The sequence below is a fragment of the Acinonyx jubatus genome, chromosome B4 (genome assembly GCF_027475565.1).
Source record: "Acinonyx jubatus isolate Ajub_Pintada_27869175 chromosome B4, VMU_Ajub_asm_v1.0, whole genome shotgun sequence".
Taxonomy (NCBI): domain Eukaryota; kingdom Metazoa; phylum Chordata; class Mammalia; order Carnivora; family Felidae; genus Acinonyx; species Acinonyx jubatus.
Window position 1 is genome coordinate 40163703 of NC_069387.1, and position 20553 is coordinate 40184255.

The 20553-nt window shown below is 45.7% G+C and overlaps 2 protein-coding genes across 3 annotated transcripts in view; both read right to left on the minus strand.

Annotated features, from left to right (window-relative positions):
• ANO2 (anoctamin 2) overlaps positions 1-16089 on the minus strand; it is a 338133-nt gene extending 322044 nt beyond the window's left edge. Inside the window, exon 1 of the mRNA XM_027074096.2 lies at positions 15946-16089. Within this exon, the coding sequence (XP_026929897.1) occupies positions 15946-15967 (22 nt within the window). The 5' untranslated portion in view covers positions 15968-16089. The remainder of the gene's footprint in view (positions 1-15945) is intronic.
• Positions 16090-19693: 3604 nt separating this feature from the next.
• Positions 19694-20553, minus strand: part of VWF (von Willebrand factor) — a 137439-nt gene continuing 136579 nt past the window's right edge. For both annotated transcript variants that reach the window (XM_027074097.2, XM_053225737.1), the window contains exons 51-52: positions 20449-20546; positions 19694-20016 (exon numbers count right to left, since the gene is read on the minus strand). In XM_027074097.2, the coding sequence (XP_026929898.2) occupies positions 19828-20016; positions 20449-20546 (287 nt within the window). In that variant the 3' untranslated portion in view covers positions 19694-19827. The remainder of the gene's footprint in view (positions 20017-20448; positions 20547-20553) is intronic.

Below are 20553 nucleotides of genomic sequence, written 5' to 3' on the forward strand. Positions count from 1 at the left end.
GAGGAGGGTGAGGTGAGTCACCGGGGCCCTAGGAGGTTTCCAGAGCCTCCAAGAAAGAATAGCAGGAGGTGGTTTCCTGTGGGAGCAGGACCTCCAGGCAGCACGGCTCTTCCTCGAAGCTTCCCTCATGGCATTGTTACTGCCTCACTACTAACCACTGGCAGGGCAAGTGTGGGTGCCCCAAAAGACAGGGCCACCTGTCTCACTGGCCTTTCGGAGCCACTGCTTCCAGCAAAGCCAGATAGGCCAGGGCTGCCCTGAGTGGAGATGGTACATCCACGCTCTCCTAGGCCAGGGACAAGACTCCTGGTGGGCCTCAGAGAGACCTGGGCGCCTTCAGGACGCTCACCTGGACCCTCCCCAAGCATCCTGGGACAGATGGACTGCACTTCAGTTAGGGTCAACTTTTATGCTGCGGTCTTACTCTGTTTTCCTACATGAATCTGACAGGCAAAATCTGAGCCTCCACACTTAAAATCTGGACCTTGCAATGGCCCTGCTGTTCACCCTACTCTCTACCCCAGAGTTCCTGTTAAACAGTACCTTTCTGGGCCTCTGCATGTGGCCAGAGTAACAGAGGGATGATCTTCCAGTGCCCTCTACCTCTTCGGCTCTGCTTATCTTGACTCAAAAACAGCCCTCTCTCTACCGATGCTCAAACATTCCCTTCCTAATGAAGATACAGCCCCAGTGTGGATCCTTACCTTGAACCTGGATAAGTAAGAGCTAACTGGCCTCCCTGCCACTAAGCTGGCTCCCCGCTGATCCTCAGGTCACAACCTGACCGAGTTACTCCCACTCAGGGGCTTTCATTCTTCTTAGATGAAAACCAAATTGTCTGATATGCACGCAGGGCCTTTCATGATCTGGGCCCTGCCTACCTAGCCGAATACCGTTTCATCTCCTAACATCCATCCATGGCCTGCTTACCCTTTCCAGCCTCCTGGCCCCATGCACACACCACATCCCATGCTCCAACCGCTCTTGGGGAGTGGGGGAGCGTACATATATGCCATTGCTCACATCTCTATTCTTCTCAGACCATTTAACCTCCTGGGCACTGTGTAATACACTGGAAATAGAAGGCTTGCCCTAGATGCTCACAAAGAAGGCAGACTAATAAGGAGAACAGATTAATAAGGAGATTTCAGGAACAAGAGAAAAGCTGAGGCCAGAGTATAAACAAGGAACTACCGTAGCAGAAGCCCGCAGCTCTGCTTAGAGCCAGCAGGCCTCCCAGAGTACGTGACTTTTGAGGAGCATCTAGAAAAGACAAGTAGGCATCTTCCAATGGGCAAGGGAGGAAAGGAGATTCCAGGGAGAAGGGCAATTGTTTGTATGGTCCTTCGCAATCAGCTGCTGGGCTTGCCTGTTTCAGGTCATCGGCCTCCTGAGAACAAGGCACGCGTCCGCCTCGTGTTCCTCTTCCACCCACGTAGTCCCAATAGGTGGCCAGCTACGTGGCAGAACTCGGGGCGGGCAAAGAAAGGGCACTTCGGGCTTATAGTACACACTTTTTAATAGGGCCTACGAGGCCCCTTACTATCTTTCCTGCTAATATCAATCATCTCCTGCTAGTCACTCCTCCCTCCCTCCCACCTCCTTCTTCTATCTCCCTCCCTACCTCTCTGTCTCTCTCTCTCTGTCTCTCTCTCTCTCTCTGTCTCTCTCTCTCTCTCTCTCGCTCTCTCTCTCTCTCTCTCACACACACACACACACACACACACAGAATACACACACACATCAGAGAGAATAAACTACCAGCAGCTTCCAGAAGAAGGCGACCTGCTTTTTCTTACCCCTACTCTTTGATCTTTGGAATTGTTCTCCCTTTTGCCCCTAAACATCTCTCCTCAACCAAGACTACTTGGTAAGTCCCTTCCTGACATCTCTCAACCCTTTAAAAAGGCCTTTTAACAAAGATCACTTATAGTCATTGCTCAGAGCCAGGATCCTACAAGTGAAGACCCAGGTCAAGAAAAGCAGCAGCATTTCAGGAAGCGCTTCCCTCAGGGACAGAACCCAGGGACTGGGATCTGGATGAGTTCCTCAAATGAAACCTATTCATGGGCATCTCATCCTACACTGTGGTTGGTTGTGTGGCTGATGACATTAAGGGATAATGTCCCCCCCCTCTATGTCAGGAGGAAGCAGCCAGTCTACAACGCAATTGATCAAAACTGCTCTGTTAGCTAATCGTAACCTGTTTCGCAAGTATAATAACATGAAAAGAGCATAACGATGCAATGCTGAGCAAAATGCAAGCCTTCCTCCAGCCCCTCCACACAGATCACACATGTGCTCACATACACACGCATGCACACATGCACACCACTTTATGAGGGTGACTGGCTCCTTTCCTGGTCATGCCTGGGGGAGTCCCACCTTGTCCCCCATCTTCCTCCACCGTCCACAAACATCTCCTACCTCTCATCTCTTCCTCCTGGTATAACCAAGATTGATGAGCTCTGCCTTATTCTGAGCTCTCCAAAGAAGGTGGGACAGATCTCTGCTGCCCAAAACGGACTGGCTCTGAGGCTACAGCCTAAGACAGCTCCTGCAATCACAATGCCCTGCTCAGACTGCAGAGGCCTGTGGATCTGGATGAGATATGAGGGATACAGAGATATTCAGCAGACAAGAGGAACATGGATGCACCTCAGGATTTTATAAGATATCCCAAATACACATATAATCGATAGGAAATTGCTCAAAAGTTTTCTCTCTGCTACAGTGTGGTTAACTGAAATAAGTAAATTCATATCATATAGACAGCAAGCCTCATGTGCTCAGTGGTGCTCTTCCTGAGGACAGGAACAGTGCCCATCTTGTTCGCCCCTGTATGCTTAGCCCCAAACATGAGGACTGGCCCATAATTGGCTTCGGGAGCAGGACAAGTGCCTTCCCACAGCTTGGGAAGGTGGAGCTCAACATCAAGCGTGAGCTAAGATGGTTAACACGAAGTAGAAGCTTAAAGAATTGTTCATGAACACATGTGAGACACTCCTAGGGACTCCCAGAATTGCCAGGTCAGACTTTTAAAAGGACTGGAGATCCCATAGTAATTAGTAGGGGAACAGCTTGAGAGACCCATTTGGTAATTTCTCATGACTCCACCTCTACTAGGCGGCTGTGGTGACCATGCCAAAGACAAACTGCTCTTCCTTAAAACTGGATGCGTCCTCATTTGACTATCAGTGAGGTTATGATCACCACATTCCAAAGGACAGAACCAGGAGGAGTGGTTCTGGAGAAGGAGAAATAGAAGCATACAAGAGCTGCTCTGTGGGGGAGGCAGAGATGGTTGTGGGAAGCCAGACTTAAAAAAAATATTAGCATTCAGGGGCGCCTGGGTGGCTCAGTTGGTTGAGCGTCCAACTTCGGCTCAGGTCGTGATCTCACGGTTTGTGAGTTCGAACCCTGCATCAGGCTATGTGCTGACAGCTCAGAGCCTGGAGACTGCTTCAGATTCTGTGTCTCCCTCTCTCTCTCTACTATCTTCCACTCACACTCTGTCTCTCTCTCTCAAAAATAAAATAAACATTAAAAAATTTTTTTTAAATATTAGCATTCAGCAATTGGGAAAGATGAGGACCAGTGGAGACAGGGACCTCCTTCTCAACCCTGGGTACATATTAGAATCACCAAAGAAAGTTAAAATATTGATGTCTGGGCCCCACCTCAAGATATGGACTTAATTTGTCTGAGGTGCTTTATTGTGCCACCAGGGTTGAGATCGCTGGTCTATAGAATCAAAAGCGTAAACAGAGATCTAGTTGCAAGGTCCTGACATATCAAAGAAAGGCACACTACCTAGACCGTAAATGAAGCAAGCTGAGGTCAAATAAAACAAAGCACCACTCAGCACGGCCAAGATAAACATTTAGAGCTAGAGACCTGTCTTGGCCTGGGTGTTGAAAACAAATTGGGTGCCACGTGAACCCAGACGCAAGGGAAGCCTGTTGCTGGAGAAGGAAAAGAAAGCTACCATGCTTGGCAACCCATGAGCGTGCTTTGGCCCACTGGCTATAGAAGCAGTGTGTGCTTGAACCAGGGCTAAGACCCTCCACGTATGTGGCCTTGCTGTGGCTCCCCGACTACCAAAGCACACTGTAGAACCTGGATCATAATGCCAGCTTGAGAGCCAAAGAGGGTAGGAATGGGTTCTACACAATCCAAGTAAATGCAAACGCTAAATGTCATTAAATGTAGTTAACACGTGCCTGAATGATTTGATACAGTTTATGGATGAACTAGAAGTTCGCCTATCTGCCATAACAAACAGAAAGGCAAGCAACTTCCTCTAAATTGACACCTTAGAGACACCTGGGCGGCTCAGTCAGTTAAGCCTCCAACTCTTGATTTTGGCTCAGGTCGTGATATTGTGGTTTGTGAGTTCAAGCTCCACATCGGGCGGGCTCTGTGCTGACAGTGTGGAGCCTGCTTGGGATTCTCTCTCTCTCCCTCTCTCTCTGTCATTCCCATTCTCCCTCTAATTTAATAAATAAATTTTTTAAAAGGTTTTTTTTAATATTTTTAAAAGAAGCAATTGAATCCACTGGCCAACTGTTATCATACCAACTCAGCATTGATTCATTCCTTCATTCACAGCACTAGAACAATCCTAAAATTTGTATGGAACCACAAAAGACTCTGAAGAGCCAAAGCAATCTTGAAAAAGAAAAACAAAACTCGAAGTTTCCAGATTCCAAGTTACATTACAAAGTGGTAGTAATTAAAACACTACGATACTGGCATAAAAATAGACACATAGATCAACAGAATAGAACAGAAAACCCAGAAATAAACCCACAATTGTATGGTCAATCAATCTTCAGCAAAGGAGGAATCAACATACGATGGGAAAAAGTTTCTTCAACGAATGGTGTTGGGGAAACTGAACAGTCACGTGCAAAAGAATGAAACTGGACCACTTTCTTTCACTATCACAAAAATAAACTCAAAATGGATTAAAGACCTAAATGTGAGACCTGAAACCATAAAAATCCTTGAAGAGAGCACATGCAGTAATCTCTCTGACATTGGCTGTAGCCACATCTTTCTAGATGTGTCTCCTGAGGCAAAGGAAATAAGAAGCAAAAAATAAACTACTGGAACAACATCAAAATCAGAAGTTTCTGCACAGTGAAGGAAACAATCAACAAAACTAAAAGGCAACCAATGGAATGGGAGAAGATATTTGCAAATGACATATCCAATAAAGGGTTAGTATCCAAAATATATAAGGGAATGATACAACTCAATACCCAAACAACAATCCAATTAAAAAATGGGCAGAGCACATGAACAGACATCTCTCCAAAAAGGACATACAGATGGCCAACAGACTCATGAAAAGATGCTCAACCTTACTCATCATCAGAGAAAAGCAAATCAAAATCACAATGCAGTATCACTTTACACCTGTCAGAATAGCTAACATCAACAACACAAGAAACAACAAGTGGTGGCGAGGTTGTGGAGAAAAAGGACCCCTTTGCACTGTTCGTGGGAATGCAAATTGGTGCAGCCACTGTGGAAAACTGTATGGAGGTTCCTCAAAAAGTTAAAAATACAACTACTGCATGATCCAGGAATTACACGACTGGGTATTTACCAAAAAAAAAAAAAAAAAAATACAAAAACACTAATTCAAAGAGATACATGCACCCATATGTTTATAGCAGAGTCACTTACCAAACTATGGAAGCAGCCCAAGTGTCCATCATAGACGAATGGACAAAAAAGATGTGGTGTGTGTATGCATGTGTGTGGTCGTGTGTGTATGTATATATATAAAACGGAATATTATTCACCCACTAAAAAAATGAAGTCTTGCCATTTGCAATGACATGGATGTAGCTAGAGGGTATAACGCTAAGCAAAATAAGTCAATCAGGAAAAGACAAATACCATATGATCTCACCCATATGTGGAATTTAAGAAACAAAACAAAAGAGCAAAGGAAAAGCAGAGAGAGAGAGAGAGAGAGAGAGAGAGAGAGAGAGAGAGAGAGAGAGACAAACCAAGAAACAGACTCTTAACTATAGGGAACAAACTGATGGCTACCAGATGGGAGGTGGGTAGGATGGCGGGGGAGATAGGGGATGGGGATTACACTTATGATGATTAAATTAAAAGAAACATAATAAATGTTTTAGCAAAGTAATGAGATCACGCTTGCAAACCTTAGCACAGGGCGGATGTTCAGTAAACAGTAGTTCTTATCTCTGTAATTATCAACATCATCATCATCATCTGGGGACTCTGGCATCAGACAGATAAAAATAAATTTAAAAATTCATTCCTTCGTTCAAAAACCATTTAATAAGCACTTACCACCCCCGTCCTTCCCTAGATGCTGAAACTTGGAAGACCTCAGAGCCTTACACGCTGGAGATGCAAGTGTGTAAATCTATATATTTAATACAGGAAAATAAGTGTGACCATGCCACACCAAAATTATCACTTTTGATAAGCCCCTAACACAGAGACCACTGGTTGCTTACCAAAACTCCATGCTCTCCTCTTCTTTCTGGACCTACAGCTAGACTGTATTTTCTAGCCTCCCTTGCTATGGCAGGCTATGAGATGAACCTGTGAGACTGAATTCCAGCCAGAGGAAGTAAACAGAGCAACATGTGCTACTCCCAGACCTAGCCCATAGAAACATTCTGCGCATGCTCCTGCACACCCCTCTGGGCTCTTCTCCCCCTTCAGATAACTGTAGAATAACCCTCAGTGTCACCCTAGAAGTCATAGTTGAAACTGGCTAAGCCTCCATCATGCGGGGCTCCTGAAAAGTTATATGGAGAAGAGCCACCCCAGTAACTTGTTTACCCACCTGAACTATTACTTCAGCAAGAAGTGAACTATTGTGTTTTACTCATTTTTTTTTTGGTCTGTTTGTTAGAGTGGCTAGCTGAGCATGACCCTAGCTAGCATAGCACCCTTCACTAAGAATGCAGATAATAATAAAGAACTCCACTTACAAGTGCAGCAGTTAGCCCACTGAGATACCATTTGAATCAAATACCCACACATCAGAGCCCTGCTCAACAGACCTTTTCCCAAATTTCTCCCAACGTGACAGATTTAACAGCCCCCTCACAATTTCTACAAATCATGGCGGCGGGGGGGTGGGGGTGCGGTGCAGAAGATACTCAAAGATAGGGACTGGGTATCATATTTGACCCTCGCTGCAGCTGGCCACATAGTAGGTGCTCAATGAAAGAGTATATTTAAAAAGTGAAATGCTGAAAACATGAGCAGAAAGAGTTCTGGGCAAAATAATCTCCCCTATGCTTTGTGCTAAAGAATTCTGGAGCTTTGGTAATGTTGAGTTCAAGCACTGTTGAGCAGTAACAAAGGTGATTTTAAAGAAAAGTTGTGGCCTTGCCCACAGGGTGCCCCCATAGTCCAACTCTCCCTTAAGACAAAAATGAAGGCTGGGATCTCAGCTTCTCATTAAAATTAAATAAACACAACAATTTCACTCTTTTCTAAATCATGAGGCTCACTTTTGAATTAATATTAGAGACCCCTGTCATTTCTGGCCCTTGCCCATGACCTACATCTGAAACCATTTTGTTAACAAAATACTTTCTGATTAAAAACCTGCTGACAAAAACTTATTTCCTTTGCACAGATTCCTTCTCTCCTGTGCTCTGCCCCATTATTCCAGCCATTTTAGCTGCTCCAAGCCTTGGCCTCTGCCTCCTCGGTTCAGTGGGATTTTGCTTCTCTTGGATTCCTGCTCCCTGCACCCCAGTCAGTAACATGTCTTTATGGCGCTACATTTGTGACTTTCTGTTCTCAGGGATTCCACTTCCGTGTTGATGGTTTTTCAGTGCCTGAAAATGGTTGGCTTATGTATTTTATCCTGTTGTTCGGCTGTTTACAGAAGAGTGTCCACCCCAGTACCAGTTATTTTATGGGCACTAGAAAAATGTTTACAGTAGACTATCCCTAAAAACTTCTAAGGCCATGCCCTGAGTAAATCAACAGGGGAGACAGACTTGAGAGGTTGAGTCTTAGTGAGTTAGAGAATCTTGGGAAATACCTGGCATTTTCTACAAATATACCCTAACAAAGCAGAAAACCAAACCTAAATAGGCTCAAAGGAATCAGCCAGTAATTAAACCGCCTGCTAGAGAACTTTTTTAATTTGTTTAACCTTCCTGAGAGAAAGGTAATGCTGTATCACACACAATGTCCATTTTACCATCAAAACTTACTAGACATGCAAAGAAACAGGAGTAAGTGATCCGTGAAAGACACAAAGCCAGCAATAAAAACTGATCTCAGCCCTCTGGCCTTTTTCACTTATACTCTATCCCCAACTTCATGGAAGATGGCACCTGCGTTGTCCTCACGGGAAAAGGCTGGTCAAGGCTTCCAGGTCACACAACAGACAGGGCCTGTGCTGGATCTGGCCCTGTCAAGGGGACTGGTGTTTTGTTCTCCTTACTCCTTCCTAGTTCCACTGTTTATGCTTTTAAAATAAACAGGACTTGATCACCAAAAATAAACAAATGAAACACACACACACACACACACACACACACACACACACACACCTGTTCTCAAGACAGCCAGACTCATAACCTAGAGATCAAGAGTTACATGCTCCTCCAACTGAGCCAGCCAGGCGCCCTCCAAAGAAAAGACTTTAAAAGCAGGAAACATAAATATGTATCTAATAAAGATAATAAAGATAAATACAATCTTACTAAGTGGAAGATATGGAAACTGCAAAAGTGCAAAGAAATAGAAAACACAAACAAAAACAAATGTAATTGGTTTCATACTTCCTGATTTCAAAACTATTACAAAGTTACTGTGTAGTACTGGCATAAGGACAGAAAAATAGATCAGTCATTAGATTTGGGATTCTAGGGGTGCCTGGGTGGCTCAGTCAGTTAAGCATCTGACTTCGGCTCGGGTCATGATCTCACAGTTTGTGAGTTTGAGCCCCGCATCAGGCTCTGTGCTGACAGCTCAGAGCCTGGAGCCTGCTTTGGTTTCTGCATCTCCCTCTCTCTCTCTGCCCCTCCCCTGCTTGCTCTCTCTCTCTCTCTGTCTCTCAAAAATGAACATTTTTTAAAAAATAAAAAATAAAAAAAAAAAGAATTGAGATTCCAGAAATAAAACCTTGAATTTCAACAAAGGTACCAAGAAATGGGGAAAGAAATGGGGAAATGGTACTGGGACAACTGGATATCCACACACAAAAGAAGGAAGTTGGACCCTTTCCTCACACAATACACAAAAAAATTAACATTTTCAAAAATGGATCGTAGACCTAAATGCAATAACTAAAACTATAAAACAACTTGATGATAACACAAGAGTAACCTTTATTAATTGGGTTAAGCAATGGTTTCTTAGCTACTATAATACCAAAAAGTACAAGCAATCAAAAAACAATAGACAAACTGCCTTCCATCAAAATTTAAAATGTTTCAAAAGACACCATTAATAAAGTGAATATACAACCCAGAGAATTGGGAGGAAATATTTCTAAGTCATATATCAGAATAGGGACTTGTATCCAAAATATATAAAGAACTTTCACAACTCAACAAATAAAAAGACAATTAACCTAATTTGAAAATGAGCAAAGGGCATAAACAGACATTTCTCCAAGACGACACGCAAGAAATATTCAACAGCACATGGAAAGATGTTCAACATTATTAGTCATGAAGGAAACGTAAATCAAAACTACAATGACATACCACTTCACACCTCTAGGATGGCTCTGATAAAAAAAGACAAACAATAACAAGGTTGATGAGGATGTGGAGAAATGAGAACGCTCAGACATTGCTGGTGGGAATGTAAAATAGTACAGCCACTTTGTAAAACAGCCTAGCAATCCCTGAAAAAGTTAACCAGTCATTCCACTCTAGACACACACACACACACACACACACACACACACACACACACACCTGAACTTGAACATTCATTGCAGCATTATTCATAGTAACCAGAAAGTGGAAATCCAAATGTCCATCAACAGATAAACAAATGTGGTATATCCGCAGAAGGGAATATTATTTAGCTATAAAAAGAACTAATACATGTTAATTCTAATACTAATACATGTTACAATATGGCTTAACACTAAAAACAGGCTCAGTTAAAGGGCCCAGACATAAAACACTATACATTATAGGATTCCACTTATATAAAATGTCTAGAATAGGGAAATCCACAGAGACAGAGATTAGATTAGTGGTTTCCTGGAGTTAGAGGGAGGGAGGAAAGGTGAATGGCTGTCAGTGAGTATGAGGTTTCTTTTTAGGATGATGAAAATGTTCTAACATTAGACAGCAGTGATGGATGCACAACTCTGTGAATATAATAAAAACTACTTACTTATATTTTTAAGGGGTGGATTTTATTATTATATCTCAACAAAGCTGACCTGGAATTATTTTCAAAAAATGGAATTCCTAGAACTAAAAATTACAATAACTAAAAAGAAAAACATCATCAGATGAGCTTAACAGCAAACTGGAGAAGGCAGAGCAAAGATCAGTGAAGCTAAGGCTGGATCAATAGAAATGATCTGATCTAGAAAACAGAGGACTAGAGACTGGAATAAAATTTAACAGAGTTTCAGGAATTGGTGGGACCACAGAGTCTAACATACATGTGATGGGAGCTCCAGTAAAAGAAGAGGATGAAAATAGGGCAGAAAAATAATTGAAGAAATAGTGATTGAAATCATCCCCACAAGTTGATAAAATACAGTAATGTCCACATTCAAGAAGGTCAACAAACTCAAAGTTAAGAAAAATACAAATAAAATTACACCTGCACACATCATGGTCAAACCACTGAACACCAAAAATAAAAATAAAATATCAAAAGCTACCAGATTATAAAGGTATTCTACATGAATAAAATAAAAATCTGGATTAAGGCTGACTTCTCAGCAGACCCATGGAGACCCACAGAGAACACCTGGAGTGCTCAACGGAATAAACTGTCAACCCATTATTCTATATCCAATGCAAGTATTCTTCCAAAAGGAGAGTGAAATAGACGACTTTCCATAAAAACACAAGCTGAGCGGGGGCACCTGAGTGGCTCAGGTCATGATCTCGCGGTTCCTGAGTTCAAGCCCCACATCAGGCTCTGTGCTGACAGTTCGGAGCCTGGAGCCTGGAGCCTGGAGCCTGCTTCAGATTCCCTGTCTCCCTCTCTCTCTGCCCCTCCCCTCCTCTCTCTCTCTCTCTCTCTCTCTCTCTCTCTCTCAAAAATAAATAAACATTAAAATATTTTTAAAAAACACACACAAGCTGAGAGAATTTGTCACCAGCAGAACCACACTTCAAGCCACACTAATGGAGGTCCTTCAGGCTCCAGGGAAATGACAACAGATGGAAGCCTAGAAAGTTGTGTCTGGGAAGTCTTGTCTCCCTCCCCCTCGAGGAGAGGAGGAAGAGACTGGCAGCCCCTGGTCTCAATGGACGATGAACCATGGAGCTTTTTATATGCTATAAGCTACTACTTTTCAAATGAGAGGTTTAACCCAATGGCTGGTGATCTAAAGGTCTGCCGACAGCATTTTAAAAAAATATTAACACCGTGGAGTGGACCAGAAAAGAATAAAACACAAACACCCCTTTAAAAAAGCCAGAAACAATAAATGCTCACGTGATAATAATACGCTTTCCAAAAATCTATTAATGAAACTACAGCTCATTATGTTGGGCAATGTCTTATATAAATAGCACAAATATCGCTGTGACATTCTTCCTAACGTTTAATGTTGATGAACTAGAACTGGCCTCCTGCTGTTGGACTATGAAACCTGTGTAACTTATAACTTACTGTCTGTTTTCTGACCTGCCTGTCAGGAAGCTTGCAGATAAGTTTTTGTTCAACGATAGTACCTATTCTTAGTCTAGGTTTTATGATATAATACTGTGCTCCCAATCCTTCATGATTTCACACTTGTTCATTTACCCTTGTTTTAAGTTTTATTGTTATCTGGATTTTCTTCTTTTGTAAACTATTTGAAGATAAGTAATACATATAAATAGTTATTTGATACAGGCACAAATAAAAAGATTAAAAAGGAATTGAGTGAACAACAATTACCATACTATTTAAAATAAGGGAAATTTTATTCTTATTTATTTGTATTTAAACATTTTTCACAATGGAAGTATATTATTGCTTTTTTAAAGCTATGTTTAATTAGCTTATGATGAATATCAGGCATCAAGGACTGTTAGAAAATGGGAATTATCCCTATGTCAGTGAATAAGTCAGAAGATACAAAGTATTAAAAAAGAAGCCCAAAATGGAATCATTTGCACAGGTGCACACACACACACACACACACACACACACACACACACAAGCACACCCCAGCAAACCAAGACTTAACAGTTTCAACCTATCCCTGAAAAGTCAGTCTGAAACTTCCTGATCAGCACTAGTGAGGTAGTAATCTGTATAATAAAACACTGCCACTCTCTCCCCTGCAAAAAGATGGTTTCCTGGCCTGAAACAATCTGTCTGCATTTGCTAATAACTTCTTGTCCCACCCTCCTTCCTATAAAAAACTTCCATTTTGTATAACTCCTCCAAGCTCCCTTCAACTTGCTGGATGGGATGTTGCTGGATTCATGTATCATTTAATAAAACGATAATTAACAACTTAATTAAAATAAAATTAGATCTTTGATTTTATTCCATTGAATTTTTACTTGTGCTAATTGGTATCTATACTTCCTATACTTTCTTGACAAAGGGTAGTGTACTTGTGTTTGCCAAACAGGGAGGAAATGACACCAGCTAACGGTGAGAACTGTAATCCTTTAGCAGTATCAGTGAAAGTTAACATCAATGGAGAGTTGTCAGCCAGACAGACTTAAAAATTATTTCCCTAAAGTTTCTGGAGGAAAAGCAGGGTTGATGAGAGGAGTCCAAAAAAGACCTAAAGTACATCTTGAAATAATTACTGTACAGTCGGGTTAATTTCATTGTTGCAGTCAGAGCAAGTCAATGTCTGACCCCCACTTCCTCCTTCCCGCGACCAACAACAGTGGATAAGGCTGTGAAAGTATTAAGATCATCTTAGGGTGAAGGTTAAGGTCTTGACAGGCAGGTGTTGTGGTGTACTGATCTTTGTAACTCCAACACTGACTATAGCATCTGGCATACAGTCCAGTTGATAGTTGGCCTCCGAACTGACATGAGTCACACTTATGGGGGCATAATATAGTGAGCCACGTTTGCTAGAGCCCATCAGGACCCTAAGCACACCTTCTTCCCCCAGTGGTCACTAGCTCAGTTTCCCATGTCCCCGTAAACCCTAAATGTGGAACTCAGGTCATCCGTGCTGGTGAAGACACGTCCCCAGTGTAGATCACAGTGGCACATGTCCTTACAAGTTTGGTGATGACAACCAGGCTTCTTGGGCTTGGCCCCACAAAATAAACTAACCATGATGACTCCAGATTGGAAATATAGCTGACTCGAACAACGCAGGGTTAGGGGTGCCAATCTCCTTGGACGATTAAAAATCCGACTGTGACTTTTGACTCCCCCCAAACTTAACTACTAATTGCCTATGGTTCACTGAATGCCTTACCAATAACATAAACAGTCAATTAACACATTTTGTATATATATTATATAACGTATTCTTACAACAAAGTAAACTAGACAAAAGAAAATGTTACTAAGAGAATCATAAGAACATATACATTTACAGTACTATACTGTAAGAAATTTGCGTATAAGTGAACACACGCAGCTCAAAGCCGTGTTGTTCAAGGGTCAAGGGCGGTGTATAGGCACAGCCCTGCCTGGACTATGACTACTGCATTTACCTAAGAGCCTTGAAAAATTACATCTCCATTAAAGCCCAGTTCCACCCACATTCCCCATCCCTATTTACACATATCCATACTTCCTTCTAATGACTTCTTATGAACAGAACAAAAGCAACAAGGTGAGGTGCTGGGAAAACAAGTTTGAATTCCAATTTTATCCTTCTGTGATTATTCAGTGGTTGACACAATATAATAGGCATGTTTCTTAACGTCTCGAGAGTCAGGTTCCTCTTCAATGAAATGGACTTAACATTGACCACAAAGTTGTGAGGCGAAGCACCTAGCGAGCACAGTGTCTGGATATACTGGATACTTGAATGTTAGTCTTCCTTTTCTCCGAAAGCCAAGAACATATGGCCTGAGCTACAAGCCTCTGCTTGGTCTGGCTCACTCTTGCCACTCTCCCACTTCACCTCTCTGCTCCAGGTACTCGGCTTCCCTGCTATTTTTTGGACAGCTCGAGCACACTCCTGCCACAAGGTCTTCCGCCTATATTTGCCTTTGCAAGATCATTCTCCAGATATCTTGCAAGTCTTGCTCCTTCATTGAATGCGATCTCTGTTCAAACTCATCTCCGTAGAGAGGCCTTTCCTAAACCACCTGATCACAAATAGAGACTGATTCCATTTTGTAACCTGAGGCAGGATTCATGTCTAGCAGTCAAATTTCTGTTCTCCGTGGGCTCTAGGAACGCCACAAATGGGGTGGAACAAGTTTCTCTCAGCCAGCACAAAGAGTCCACAGAAGGGTGGATTTCCAGAAAATGGGGTCCTCATTTCATTAAATCAAAGACAAGCTTCACTATACGCTCTATGACTCTGGTCCAGGAGCCCTGGCCCACAATGGATGATGGCAGAGAAGGTACACATGGAAACCAGATCAGAACCTGAGGCTGGTGTTTGGAACCCACCCCTACCCCTCACACAACCACTTCAATCAGCCAGCAAAGTGGCCCAGGTCCCCACATACAGGCAACTCAGAGGGCATTAGAGATTGCTGGAAAGGACCATATTAGGACTTTGCCTCCCAAAATGACAGGTGCATGGCAAGACACAGCGAGTAAAAGGGCCTTGGATGCCCAGCAGCCACCACAGGGTGACAGACAGCTAGGTGGGCCAGGGCTCTGAGGTCGGATCACAAAACAAAGTCCAGGCAAGCAGAGGGACCCAGAGTACCACAGTCCTCTAGGAAAGCCCCTACATTGTCTAAGATCCTCCCTCCACCTGCCACTTGCCTTCGGGCTTAGATCTAACCCTGCTCAACGGGGCCTTCGGTCCTGGACCGGGGTCCACGTGGTTCCCGAGATATCTCTCCACACCGGCTCCCGAGGTCTCAGGACTAGGACCGACGCCTAGTTCCGGTTCACTATTCATGCCAATGGAGAGGGCACCTCCCCACTTCACACCTCTCTCAACAACCACGAGAACATAATCCCTTTCCAGGCAAGGTGGACCCTGCCCATGTGTCTGCTCAGTATAACTTGGGAGATGCGGCAGAATAACGTCCTCCTCCCGCAAAGTCCACCTCCACTTGCTTTTCCTCTAAGAAAAGTCCCCGGGAAAGGCGTGCCTGTGTTTCCCTTCACCCTGAGGTGCAAGTGCCCTTTCTGAGCTCAGGTCTGGGTTAGGGTTGGAGGAGTCGTCCTGAAACCTTGAGAACACTCCAGGGAGGCCAAAGTCAAAGTCGCTGGGTATGAATTCGAACCTCTGTCCTCAGCAGACTGCTGGTGAATTAAACCCCAGCTGTCTGCTTGCCCCACATAACCTGAACTAAACATCCAAGGACTCGCATGAGTTGAGGCAAAAACGCACCGGTAGGAATTGGTAATCAACCACCAAAAAGCCGCTGCACCAGTATTATTATAGTAATAATAAGTGTGGGAAATTGCTCAGGCGTCCCTCAACTCCCCTACCCCGGCGGAAAAGGGACCAGTCTCCAGCACCTCCCTCTCCAGGTTCACGTGGGGTCACCAGTCCCAAAGGCAAGGAGCTAGGATGCCGGCTCCGTCACTCCCGGCCCCTCTCCCTCCTACCATTCGCCGGGACGCCGGGGACCAGGGTCCCGGGCAGGGGAGACTCACCGCGCAGCCCGGGGGCGGCCATGGTGCGGACACACCGGACGCGAAACCCGGACTGGCCCGCGGCGGCGCCGGCGTCTGCACCGGTTTATTCCGCCGCGGGGCTAATTCCATCGAGCTCAGCAGCGCCCGGACGTGCCCGCCCCCCGCCCGCTCCTCCCCCTGCCCTCCCCCCCACCCCGCGCCGCCCGCCGCGCCGCCGGGGTTCGAGCGAGCGCTCCTGGCTGCGCCCCGGGCGCCCCGGCGCCGCGAGCGCCACGTGGGGAAGGAGCGCGCCCGAGGTAGGGGCGAACCCAGGCCGCGCTGGGGTTCGTGAAGCGGAGGGGCGCGCGGGGCAGACGGCCGCCTGCTCTCCTCCACCCGGGGGAGGTGCCTCCTAACCTGGTTGGGGCGTGAATGTTCAGCCGGATTATCTCGTGCACCGTCTGGCTGATTAGTTTCCAATTCCACCCCGCCGCCCGGTCCGGGGCACTGCCCGGGTCGGGGTGGGAGGCTCCCTGGCCCAGCTGCCTTCACTCTCACTCGCCCTGGCGACCAGCTGTCCCCACCGTTCCCTAGAGTCCACGGGGCGGGAGTAGGGGAGTAGCGCACAAGAGATAGGACAGGAAGAGGGGCTGCAAGAGGCAGAAGGAGGGGTCGGTCTTAATGGGAGCCTCCCCCCAAGAAGCTTGGGACTGGCGGGAGGAGGGAGACTGTGAAGGGGAGAACGAGAGGAGCGCCATCTCTGCCGCCAGGTTCTGGTGCCCAGCGATGAACTGAGAAGCCAGGGCCCTCTGAAGGGCCAGTGTGGATAATGGAATCTGCACCTCCAAGATGCCCTGAAGCTAAACAAGTTCGTTAATGCCAGGAACCCGACAAATGAAATGGTGTTATGTTAAGGTCAAGTATGCTGTTCATTCTTGAGCGTGAAGAATGGTTATCTCCTGCACTGATAAGGTAGGCTGGTGGTGATTGCTCCCCACCTGCTGCTAGAGGACAGAGGGGAGCAGACAACACAGAACGAGTCAGGGGCAGCACAGAAGGAGAACCAAAATGTCCCAATCCAGAGCTTTATTCTGGCCACTAGGAATAGTCAGGCTAATGTTTATACAGGACCTCCTCATCCTCAGGCACCCTTCTCAGAGCTTTACCCCTGGAGATCATTTAATAATGACACAACCCTATGAGGCAGTTACTGCTAGTGTGCTGGGCTCAGGGATGAGACTACAGTGTAAAAGGTCAAAGCAACTTGCCTCTAAGAGTCTGCCTGGATCCCCAAGCAGGCAGCCTGCTCAGAGTCCGTGCCCCAACACTTTGCCATTCAGCTTCTTTCTCCCAAACGATGCCTGTCTCCCCTTTCACTCCCAGGGACCCTGTCCCACGTCTTCTCAATGCCAAGAGCACTGGAAACCTTTCTACAGATCCACTCCCTTTCTTCTCTCCCTCCAGCACTTTCTCAGCCCCTGTATACTCCCTCCTTGCGACGCCACCTAAAAGTCTCCCCATGGGGGACACTCTTATCTGCTCTGAGAGTATGTAAGAGAGTCCCTGACCCCAGAGGCAGGCCCTGCCCCACAGTACCTGCCGAGAAAGGGAAACTCCTAAGACACACCCCACTACTGGTTTCTCTTTTTGCAGCCTTTTTACCTTGCTCCTGACATTTTTTTTTTTTAATCCAAACATACAGTTTTTCGGATTTGGCATTTTTCTTGGTAGTGAACTGCTATATCTGTAGATATGAAAAGAAGTTCAGGCTACGGAGGCACAGGCAGTTGGAAAACTGACACCTGATGCTGGAGAGGTCACCTCACAGAGAAACTGCTGAGTTTCTCTGTGGCTGATGCTTCCAATAACACCTCATCCCCAGGTAGAGTGTTAGGGAATCAGTAAGAAGAGAGACAGTAATTCCCTGCCCCTGGATCTGGTTTCCTACAGAGACCTCAGAGGCTATTCAAAGTTGGAGACGGGATGGATGGACAGATGACCACCTTTGAATTATTCAGCAGTTATATAAACCTTCTATCCATTCTTCCTTTCCTCTTCTTACTAAATTCCCCACCAAAACTGCTCAACACAACCCATGCTATTTGCCTGTAATGGATCTTCCCTCCGGGTTATTCCCCACGATATCGGAAGCAGTTGGGTCCTAGAAACGTGGGAGTCAGGGGCAGCTGGGTGGCTCAGTTGGTTAAGCATCTGACTTCAGCTCAGGTCATGATCTCCCAGTTCCTGGGTTCGAGTCCCATGTCAGGCTCTATGGTGATAGCTTGGAGCCTGATTCTGTCTCTCTCCTTCTCTCTCTCTCTCTCTCAGAAATAAAGAAACATTAAAAACAAATTTTTTTTAATAAATAAATAAATGCGGGAGTCAATGTTTCCCATGACAGCAAGGACTGAATCTGTAAGCAACAGGGATGGCGTGGCTCTGGTGGGATGGCCTGGAAGTTCTTACCTGGGTGTCAAGGCACCTGGGTTCTGAACCTGACCTGCCCCCCAGCAGCTGTGTGACCTTTGGCAAGTCACTGGTGTTTTCTGAGCTGCTTTTATTCCCTGTAAAGGGGCAGGGGAGGGGCACTGGATTAGATGATGCCCACATCCTTTCCAGCTCCATCATCCAGCACTTTAAGTGAATAGAGTCTCTCCTGTGTTAGAAGGATCTGGAGTGAAAATTCTCCACCAAATTCCTGTCACATACCCAGGGCATCTCCTTTATTCTCATGGGTAGTCTCTCCCCAACTAGAGTCTCCACCATCTTGCCAGCATCTTCATGTAAAGCTTTTTCATAAATTTTAAGAGGGACAATCTCTTCCTGAGAGTGACATTACCAGACAGTGCTTTGGGGACCAAGTGAAGTTTGGTGTTATCTACACCTTCCACTAAAAGATGTCTGGAGTAGACAGACCCTCGGCTTCCAGCATCCAGCCCAAAAGAAACTCAGCTCTTTCACCGCTCAGGATAAAGTAAATCCCTAATTCTCTGCCACTGATGATAGAGACACATATTCCCTGCTTTGAGACTTGATTCCTTCCCATGTTTTTTCTTGTCACTTCTTAGGTTATTATATTATTGTAGAGCAATTTACAGTTATCCCCAGACTTTCAGCCGTATTTTACCCTCTCAATCCCTTGAGTGAGACTAACATTCCTGTTTTCCAGACAAGGAAATGAAGTCTGAGAACCACTAATGGTCTTGTTTGGGACCACACAATAGAACAAGGACCATGTGTAGAACCCAGGCCTGCCCCCAAGGCTTGGGGGTCATCTGCCATGGCCCAGCCTATGCTGGATGGGACCCTGTTTCTGCACCTGCCAGCACACTGTTTCCAGCCCCCTCAGTCCTCAGCACCCCTCCCTCCCACAGGGGCCCCTGAGGGTACACAGGACCTTAGAGACCCAAGGGCTCAGAGAAAGCCCCTTCACACCTGTTCAAGCTCCTTCACCACAAGGTCAGCCACACTGCCAATAACCATGTCTGTCTTGTAAGAGCCTGGCTCCAGGGCCCACCCCTCTGCTCTGCTCTGCTCAGAAGCCCCTGGATCCAGAGCTTGGAGACCCTAGTGTTGCTGAGCAAATCCCTTTTACTTTAGGGCACTGGGCAGAGACCCTCCCCACCCCACAGAGGCAAAGACACCACTTTGTCCCAGAGATTGGCCGTGCCTGGGGCTGGGGCGCTTTCAGATGGAACCTGTGCTCTCTCCCTCAGAACCAGGTTCAGGGCTCGGGCCCAGCCTACCACTGTCATGTCAGCCTAGAAGATGCATTGAACCATCAGCCTTTTGCAAGGTGAGAGATTGGTCTTTATTGTGGGCTCAGGAGGGCACAAGAGCAGAGCACAGAGAGGGCAGAGCAGCACTCCGGCCGGTCAGGTCCAGTGAGGCAGGCGACAGGAGGCGCCCAGGGAGGCAGCCTCACTTGCTGCACTTCCTGGGGGAGCACTTGCACTGCATGGCATTGAGGACTTCATGGTAGACGAGGGAGCCATTGGTGCAGTGCAGGGGCACCCGCATGGGCTCCGTCCGAGTGGGCGAGCAGCAGGAGCACTGGTCCTGCACATCCTCCATGTCAATGGAGTACAAGGCTTTGCTGGCACATTTACCCTGTGAAGGGGCAGAGAGAGGCGAGAGTTGCAATGCTGGAGAGTCCTGCTGCGCGCTTTGTAAAGGTAGATCTCGGGAAAGTCTGGCATATCCACTCTCCTTATGGTACTATTACATCCAAATCCCGCTAGCCGCAATTTCTATGTGTATTCCATCAGGAAACATAATGCCCAGCTCCCCTTAAACAACTCTCCATTCTCTTTAGAGGACTTGAATCTGTCTACAGTTGTTTTTGTTTTTTTTCTTCTTCTGGGGTCAAAAGTTCCCAGGTACTTCAATACAATATTTGCTTAAAAATATATGCTTCTGGTTCCACTCACATCTCCTCCCTGTGAGTATTCCAGGTGCTTCTAATAGGTTACTGGAGATGTGTCCAAACAAGAAGACTCACCCCTCCCCACTTAGGCCTCACTGAAGTCAGGGTCCCCTTACCTCGCAGTAATGAATGTCCACTTCCTCTTCAGACTTACAGTTTCCCACTTTGACATACTGCAGCCTGGCAGTGATATCCTTGCATTCTGTCTCCTCACCTACGGG